The sequence below is a fragment of the Medicago sativa genome, chromosome 5 (assembly GCF_051527215.1).
Source record: "Medicago sativa cultivar Bolivia chromosome 5, Bolivia_mono, whole genome shotgun sequence".
NCBI lineage: Eukaryota > Viridiplantae > Streptophyta > Magnoliopsida > Fabales > Fabaceae > Medicago > Medicago sativa.
Window position 1 is genome coordinate 45,521,338 of NC_140753.1, and position 9,700 is coordinate 45,531,037.

Here is a 9,700-nt window from a genome sequence, read left to right on the forward strand (position 1 = left end):
AACTTAGACATGATTTTGTGTCAAAGTTAAAAGTTTCTGCTCCATATTGTCTTCTAGTTGGATAACCTGGTGCCTTCTTTCATTCAAGCCTCAAGATATGGTTAGGTTGGAACTATGGTGACGTTTCACATTTATTCCAATAAACTAGATGATTGGCTGGTTACTTATTCTTAACATTTTGTTGATACACTTAAAACAAAAAAACAGCCCCACAATAGTTGTTTATCCTGGTGTTTTTAAGTGCAATAATAATGGGCCACTCTCAATGTGTTAATATCGGTACATATTCGAAACAAACTAATCAATTCTACGATCAACTCAAACATAACATTTTTAACTACATTTTTTTTTTGGCAATTTTTTTAATCCGGATTTTGTAAAAAGAAAAATAAAATATCGAAATATGACAATTAAATACAACAAAAGGTTGATTTTGTTAATTTTTGTATTTATACATAGTTTTGTTTTTTGTTTTTATAACATAGTTGTTTGTTTAAACTAGTAATAACGTAATAAATACTATTTTTTAAAAGGACAATTACTCGATCAAAATTGACATCGGGAAGAATCTAATGTCTTGATTAAATGCGAGATGAAAAATCAATGATACATAAAAAGCACATGATGAATATATGTCATTGATAATATAAAACTATTGAATAAATATTTGTCACTAATAATATAAATACGGAATAAATAAATATTTTTTATAAGATTATACCTTATTTATTGAATTCCACTTCGATTAACTACTCCTAAAGTAATAAAAGTTTTGTTAAAAAAACTACAATTAATGAAAGTGTTTTAATAAATTAAACTAATTTTATCATTAAAATAAACTCAACTAATATTTTTTTAAAACTACACGCAAATTTAAAGTGACTATTAAAATGAGTCGGTGGGTAGTTTTTTAAGATATGTAAAAGTGAGAAAGGAAAGTGCGGTGGTTTTATGTCTAGTAGCTAGCATGATTTTGAAAAACAGGAGGTGCATTAGTAATGTCGTTCTATTATATTATATTTTGTTTGGACAATTGAAAAAAATTAAAACATACTATAAAACCTTTGAACTGCCACGTGCAAGTTAGAATCCAATTGCACCATCATGGGAAAGTTTTCCACTTTCCCATGTGCAACGGCACTGACAAATTTTCTATTGAATAGAATGTCATTACATTTCAACCAAATGCACATGCACCATGTAGACGTTAGCCGAATTATATGAGAAACTTTCTTTCCATTCTTCCCTTTGCAAAGAGAATTAAATAAAAGAAAATTATCAGTCAATTTTGTCCCCCAACCTATAGCATTCCAATCCAAGAACTCATTTATATGCTAGAAGTACATCATTCCTCTTTTTATATGCTATAAGTATCTTTAACAAGTTCATTATGATTATACAATATCAATGTTATGTTGTTGTTAAAAGTGTACATTCAATGGTGAATTTTAGCACACTTAATAACTTATATCAATAATTTTATCATACTTATGATAAGAAATTACCTCATTGAAATAGAGAGATACACATTAATTTTGACATATAGTGAAATCCCAAAACATCATTTGTCAATGCAATTATTGATAAAAAACAAAACAAAAGAAGATGAGTAGGCCACATGATCATAAATGCGTCTCACATCGGTTTCATGATCATGAATGCGTCTCGCATGATTTTGCATTATTAGATTCAATTATGCAATCCTTTCGATTATTGTTATCCGAGCTTTTGGTTCGTTATCAATAATCCGTTGCTATTATTGTTCACGGTTACTATTCTCACGTGTGGTTGTATACTTTTGTAATGATTGTTAACATGTACTAGATTTGTTCAAGTATACGATAAAACATACAATATTGCTTACATATGTTGTATTGTACACGATAAAATAGTGTAATCCGGTTCAAAACCATGGCAACAAAATTTAAGATTGAGAATTTTAATGGAAGTAATTTCTTACGGTGGAAATTAAAGATAAGTGGTTCTAAGAAAATAAAATAGCCTAGATGCAATTGATGGTAGACCTGCATATATCACTAATCAACGGCGGAAAGAGATGGATGACAACGATGTTGCCAATTGCCAATTTTCACTTAGCAATGACAAACTCGGTATTGTCAAGTATGCAGAGAAAAAGTACCGCAAAGGAGATGCGGGATGCTCTTATTAAATTGTACGAGGTCAAGTCACTTCACACAAGAATTTTCTTAAAAAGGAGGCTCTACACTCTCCGAATGAATGAGTCCATATCAATAACAAATCACATAAATACCATAAATACACTATTTGCTCAACTTACAACCTCGCAGATTTCACGATAGATGAAAATGAACGTGCATAACTTCTACTTCATAGTTTACTCCGATTCATATGATCAAGTCATCATCAACATTAAAAATAACAATATTGTCGACTCGCTTCATTTTGATGATGTTGCTGATGCAATCTGCAAAAAGACATTAAACGATCTCATATTTATTTTAGTTGCGTAATAATATTGTTATTCGATAGCGAACCAAAAGCTCTTATACCACCGTTAGGTATCAGAATAACAATATTATTACGCAACTAAAATAAAGATGAAATTGTTTAATGTATTCTTGTTGTATATTTCTCTCTATGGGGATTGCATTCTGAATACATAGTAGACTCTATTTATATAACAATTGTTACTATTTTATTTATAGGCTCAAGAGAAACTTATTCTCTTCCATAGAATTCCTATGGTAAAAAAAACTCCACCACCTTTTATTTAGTAAAAAGCTTTTATGGTGTTGACCATTTCCATAACTTAAATGTGACTTTACATCTTCACAATTTCAAGAAAGTTGACATTACTATATTGATATAATTTAATTTTTTGGAACCTTTAAAAGACAAGATTAGGATTAATTTCTATAGTATGCCCATTTTCAACAAAAATATAATTTGTTTTGTTATAAAATTATCACAATTTATTGGATAATAAATATCACCGTGTTTGGGGCCTTTTGGTTAACTATGCTATATATACCCTCCATAAACCAAATTTGTCTATATACACCCCCACCATAATTTTTTTGGACCCCCTATTTGCATGGGCCCTAGGCCGTCGCACCCCCGCTTACGCCTAGGGCCGATCCTAAGCGAGATGGTCTTGGGTTTATCTATGGGTCTCGGTTCGGGTCATTACGGTTCTCGGATCGGGTTAAAGCCCATTACTATGGCCTAGTCTTATAATATGGTTTTGTTAAAAAAAATGTGGTGTTTACGTGTTCACCTCTCGTTAGCCCAATCAACAACAATTGACGGCGAAACCAAATTTAATAACGACCAAAAACGTTGGCGACCAAAAATTTATTATAATTAAAGTAAGGACTATTGTTCAAAGCTTGCATATTTATAGGACCTGAAACATATTAAACTCAATATTTTATAATAGTTTATGTCAAAGTTCATGTATCTTTCTTTAAACAATTAATGCAATATATAAATGGATAGACGAACATGTTTGCGCCGCCTATCCACATACGAGATAATAAATGATTAAGAACATAATAAATAAGTTAGTATCTCTATCCCAAATTTAGTAATTATTGTTTCAATCAAATATTACAAAATTTAATGCATTGAATATATGGATTCCCATGAAAGATGGTTATTAAAATGCCGAAAGAATGTTCTAGATGTGCTCGTTAGCATTTTGGGAGGATGAGTCTTTTACGGAGTGCTCGCTTTGTTGCATAATATTGTTTTACAAGAACATTCTATTGACGGAGGAGGTGGATCCTTGATCCTATTAACGGTTATTGTTAAGGGGACTTATCGGTATTTCACGACGTTATATGCACCTTCGAGAGGGGTTTGTTCGAATTAGTGTGACGAAGTATGTACCTTCAAAGGTGTCGGTGTTTGCCTGGAGACTTCTTCGCAATAGACTACTAAGCAAAGACAATTTAGTTCGACAGAGAGTTTTACATCAAGATGACAACCTCTCGTGTCGGTGGATGCGGCTATTTTTTGGCCGCAACATCTTTGGCGGCGTGTGGACCTTTATATATCGGTGGCTTCATGTTTCATTTGTTGCACTGACATGGTTAGTGATTATCTTCTTCGGTTTGGACACTTGGCGGGATTACCGCGTTTTGCTCATTCTTTCCCGAAGATAATGCGGCTTGCTTGTGTCTGGGTTATTTGGAAGGAAAGAAATAATAGAGTTTTCGGTTAGCGAGAAAACGTTAAATTAATGTCTTTTTCGTGGTTAAAGACCAATATGCATTCCTTTGCCTTCATTTATCATGACTGATGGCGGCACCCTTTACATTGCATGGGTGGCAGGATGTAATCTTCATTGTAATTTCTATTTCGTGCTGATTTTTATGGCACTTGAGACTTGAATTTGAATTGTGTTCGAGTGGTTCTTGTTTTACACGTCTTGTGCGAGATGAATCACTCTTGGTAATTTAATATATTCCATTTTGCATTGTTAAAAAAAATAAAATAATAAAACTATTAAAAATAACAAAATATATTAATTTGCTTGATAATTGTAAAAATTTAAAAATACAACCATTAAATACAATAGATTATTTTTTATTTTTTTTATAAACGAAATGACAAGTTCAAACACATAAGTGTCAACTTTGGTATTTTCGTGAGTTGAGCTAAATATTGTGCTTCGTGAGTTGAGCTAAATATTGTGCTTAAATAAAATAGAATATAATTATAATTTGATGAAATTATACATTCATTTAGAGAAAATCTTTCATATACAGAATCACAAATCAATATTATATAAACACTCTCACAAAAAATGAAAAATAATTATTTAATCACATCAATTGAAATAATTCAATTTTTTATTTTTTTTAATGTTGTGTGTGCATCCAAATATTTATTCGGGCAAAGCAAGTATATCTCCATTCATTTAAATATAAAAATAAAATAAAAATTCTTCAAAAAATTCAAACAAATCGTGGGCATCATTTACGGTGGACGGTGATGTGTCGTGGGTCAGCACACTGGCACGCACTTATAGTTAGTTATCGTAAATTGCAACCAATTTCAAACCAAACTATACAAACAGCGTCATAAACCTTCTTACACAATTTTCTATATTTGTTACGACAAAGAACCTGAATGCTATTTCGTCCATATTCACACCTACCCACCCAACCCTTCATTCAACGTTACATTAACAAGCCTCTGTCTCCACCAACATTGTAATTTATAACAACAACGTGCTCTGTTCCCTTCGTAATAATCAGAGAAACGACGTCGTTGAAGAGATATGAAGGGCGAGAAAAAAGTCATTGTTACAAGATCTAATTGAGAATTCAGGTGGTTGTGTTGTTACAGATGGTGGATTTGCTACACAGCTTGAAACACATGGTGCTTTTATCAATGATCCTCTTTGGAGTGCTATTTGTTTGATCAAACAGCCTCATCTTATTAAGAAGGTTTTTTCTTCCCTCATTTATTTCGTCTATTTCTCTGTTTTTCTTCATTTTCGTAAACCCTGGTTAAGTGAACCACGGACACGCTGGATTGGACGTGTCACGGTGTCGGACACTCGTTGGTGTCTGACTCGGCAGACGCATGGATTATACTAAATTATGTGATTTTCTAATATTATTAGCGGTGTCAGTATCGTGTTGTGTCTGATGTGCGTATCCATGCTTCATTCTTTGGTTTAATGTCTGTTTTTTCTTTTTTTACCGGGACCTCGGTGCCATCTGTGGCATCCTCGAGAATAATTTACCGAGTCTTATGGACACAAATGAGCGGCAAACTTTCACTAGGAGGGTTAATGATACTGCATGACTAAGCTGTGTTCGAACCCGGGAGCTTTGTTAAGCTAGAATGATAAATATTCACTGTTTTTTTTTTATTAATTAATTAATTGTTTATAGGTTCACTTGGAATATTTGGAAGCTGGTGCAGATATATTGGTTACTTCGTCTTACCAGGTAAGTTTGTGACTTTGTACACAACTGTGAGAGTTTAGGTTTTCCTTTATACTTTGGAGTTTGGATTCTTTTCAAAAGATTTGTCATTTGTGCAATGTAATGTGTCAATTTTATTAGCATTTGCTACGAGAGATGAACTTGATATCTTATGCATGTAAAATTAGTTAATGCATCTCAATTTTTTTTATTATGATATACCTCTTTTAACATCTGCACATACATCTATAGGATTATAAGAACATTTTTATTATTATTTGATGAAAAGGTTTGAAATTGCGGGCTGCATCGCGTGATGTGGCGCAGTGTCTGTAATTGCATCAGGCTGCAATGTAATCGGTGCAAAGGCTGCATTGCACCGCATCAGGCTGCAACTGAGTATGTAGTGATCATACATGTTATTGTTGATAATTAGATAGGTAACACACAGAGTATTTTAAAAGTTTAGAGATATTTAAAGTGACGGAGAGTTGATAATGAGGTAGATAGTTAGATATGAGATTTTAGAGAGTAAATAAGATATGTGAGTTATTACTTGTAATAAATTATAATATTTGATGCTAATAAAAGAAATACGTCGCAATTGCAATACCCTCAATTGCAATGGTCATGACCGCTTCCGCGATAGCGATCACAACATGGATACCATTCATGGATAACCACGACTGCAACCACGTGGGCACTAATTCAATCTGTTCTTAAGTTCATATTTGGTTTCCTTATTCACATGTTTAATGCACTTGAGTGGTTTTTGCTTCATTATGTTACACACAACATGGATTAACATTGATGGATCTGATAATTCTATAATTTATATCTATGTTGGTTTCTGAAATGGTAGAACAGAACAATCAGTTCCACTCAAGTTAATATAAAATTCCTGGCTAAGGAAATTTATGGTACAATCCTCCACTAAATGTATGAATATAAATCTCTGACTGTTTAGAATAAGCAAACGTGCCTTTCAGCTTGTCAATTCACATAACATTTGAAGTATTTTCTATTTCTTGTAATTTTCTCTAATTCATTACTTCCAATTACTGAATCTGAGAATTTCGATATATTCCAAGTTAAAATCCTGATTTTGTAGACCAAAGTATATAGTTTTCTAATGAAATTTTTTATAATTATAGGCTACACTTCCTGGATTTTTGTCCAAGGGACTGTCCACTGAAGAAGGGGAATCGCTATTGCAGAGGAGTGTCAAGTTGGCAGTTGAAGCTCGTGACAGTTTCTTGTCTTCAGCTAAAAGAAATCCTGGAAACAAATATAGAAGAGCTTTGGTTGCAGCCTCTATTGGAAGCTATGGTGCTTATCTTGCTGATGGATCAGAGTACAGGTGCTTCTACACTCCTTAAGTGGCTGCAGAGGATTTGCATTTGTGTATATTTTGTTTGTTATTGGTATTTGTTTGTGCTGACATCTTTTTCTTGTAGGGGACTGTATGGACCAGATGTGAGTTTGGTGAAGTTGAAGGATTTTCATCGTCGGAGATTGCAAGTTCTTGTTGAAGCTGGTCCAGATTTGCTTGCATTTGAGACCATTCCAAACAAACTTGAAGCTCAGGTCTTTTCTTTTAAGCAAAGTAAACTTGTTTTGTAGGTAGATAACCATACCATGCTGTAAGCCCATAATTACTGCAAACTAATAATGTATTTCATTGCCGCTTCTGTAATTTTTGACTTCTGCTTGACATTTCTCTTGCACTGACATTTGCATTTTAAAATCAATCACAACCTATCTTACTCTTTTGATTCTTTATTTCCACAAACTAACTCCTCTGTTTGGTCCTTTGAACTTTTTCAATTTCATGTAGTGTAATCTCTCTGGCACAGTTTCAATGACAGTTCTCCTTGTTGCAACATGACCAGTTAAGGGAGCAACATCCACACTAAGAATTAGAAGCCTCAGTTTATAAATTTCTCAATAATAGGGAAAGTGTCAAAACAAATTGAAAATTACCGGCCCCAAATAAACAAGTTCTTAGCCTCTCAATTATTGAACATTGGTATCATTGATATTGCTGAGATTCTATTAAAAAAAGATATTGCTGAGATGAAACAGTGATATTTATGTACTGAAAGGAAAATCTCTTCAAGTTCTTACCTGATTTCATGATGTAGCTATATGTAAAAGCTATTTGCATAATTTTTTATTATATTTTGAGTTGTTAAATGAGATTTTTATATAGATTATGGCCAAATGTCTAAAGTTGTAAACTGATTTCTAAGTTTGCTAATACTCTGATCAAAACTCTTTCACTATGAATCTGAACTTTCTACCTATCTCAATTGACTTTTAACAGCTAAACTTTACGAAACTTCATTGGTATTCATATGCAACCTTTTTCATTGCAGGCTTGTGTTGAACTGCTGGAAGAAATAAATGTTAAAATCCCATCTTGGATCTGCTTTACATCCGTTGATGGTGAAAATGCTCCCTCAGGTGAGAGTTTCCAAGACTGTCTTGAAGTAATAAATAAGAGTAACAAAGTAGAGGCAGTTGGTATAAACTGTGCACCTCCCCATTTTATGGAAAGTCTCATCTCCAAATTTAAGCAGGTACCTCTTACACCTCATGTCATTAGTTTTAATACTTGAAAAATAATTGTAGTCCTCATTATAGTAGAGCGGAATGTTAATAGTCTTATTCTTGCAGTTAACAAACAAGGCAATTGTTGTCTATCCCAACAGCGGCGAGGTATGGGATGGTATCGCGAAAAAATGGCTAGTAAGTCGGAATTTCTCCCTCCCTCAGTCATTCCTTTAATTTTTCGCACTCTTTGATAACCGGATTCTCTACAGCTGGATCTATGGTGCAGCCGACTGTAGAGCTTCCAATCCAATTTGAAACACATTAACTTTCCTATTAAATGATATCTTTTACACGTCAGTCTAATTGTGTTTTAAAATTTCTTTTCATTGACAGCCATCCAAGTGTTTTCATGATGATGATTTTGGATTTCATGCGACAAGATGGCGTGATTTAGGAGCTAAAATTATAGGAGGTTGTTGCCGGACTACACCCTCCACCATTCAAATTATTTCAAATGCTTTAAGAGAAAATATTTAGTTGCACTCATTCATGTAACTTAAGTTTTCAATTTGCGACATTTTGTTTAGGAATTTTCCAGATTTTCAAGTTTTAAATTGTAGTTGCTTTAAGTTTATTCATTCAAGTTGAAAGCAAATAGAGTCTTTTCCATGAGTTACCTGTGGTAAAATTCGGCGTAAATCTTATACTGGGTTAGTTGGTGTAGTGTAGGGCTCAGAGAGAGGAGTTGCTGCTATGCAAAGTAAAGAATAGCAGTAAGTGTGGAAACCTGCTGCAAGACACTTAAGTAAAATTTATATGAATTTTACTTAGTAATCTATATCTAAAATGAGTTATATATCTAATACTCTTCAATAATATTTTTTTACTAATAACCCTTCACGCACACTAAAACCTATGATAGCCAGGTTTAACTACAGATATTACTAATTTTCAAAATTCATAAATCATTTTTTTAGAAAATAATCTCATACATGATTTATTCAAAAAATGGATGTCTGTAAGTTACATAAAACAGGGATATTAGAAGACAAGGTGTGTACGTTAATCTACATTATTGTGGCTTTTTCTTTTTAGAGGATACATTATTGTGGCTTTTGTGATCTTGTAACTCTTTGTAATATTGACTTATAAATATAGAATTCAAAACATTTGAGGTTTACACTCAAGAATAGAATGATATTTTATTCCATCTCTTGTTT

At 32.9% G+C, this 9,700-nt stretch overlaps 1 protein-coding gene across 1 annotated transcript; it reads left to right on the top strand.

The window, feature by feature from the left end:
• The first annotated feature begins 2,056 nt into the window (after positions 1–2,056).
• HMT-1 (Homocysteine S-methyltransferase family protein) lies at positions 2,057–9,152 on the top strand. The gene is made up of 8 exons (XM_085711527.1): positions 2,057–2,121; positions 5,276–5,438; positions 5,892–5,948; positions 7,079–7,284; positions 7,382–7,511; positions 8,303–8,506; positions 8,604–8,675; positions 8,874–9,152. The coding sequence occupies exons 1-8, from the start codon at positions 2,057–2,059 to the stop codon at positions 9,015–9,017; spliced, it is 1,041 nt and encodes a 346-aa protein (XP_085567653.1). The 3' UTR covers positions 9,018–9,152.
• Positions 9,153–9,700: the final 548 nt, after the last annotated feature.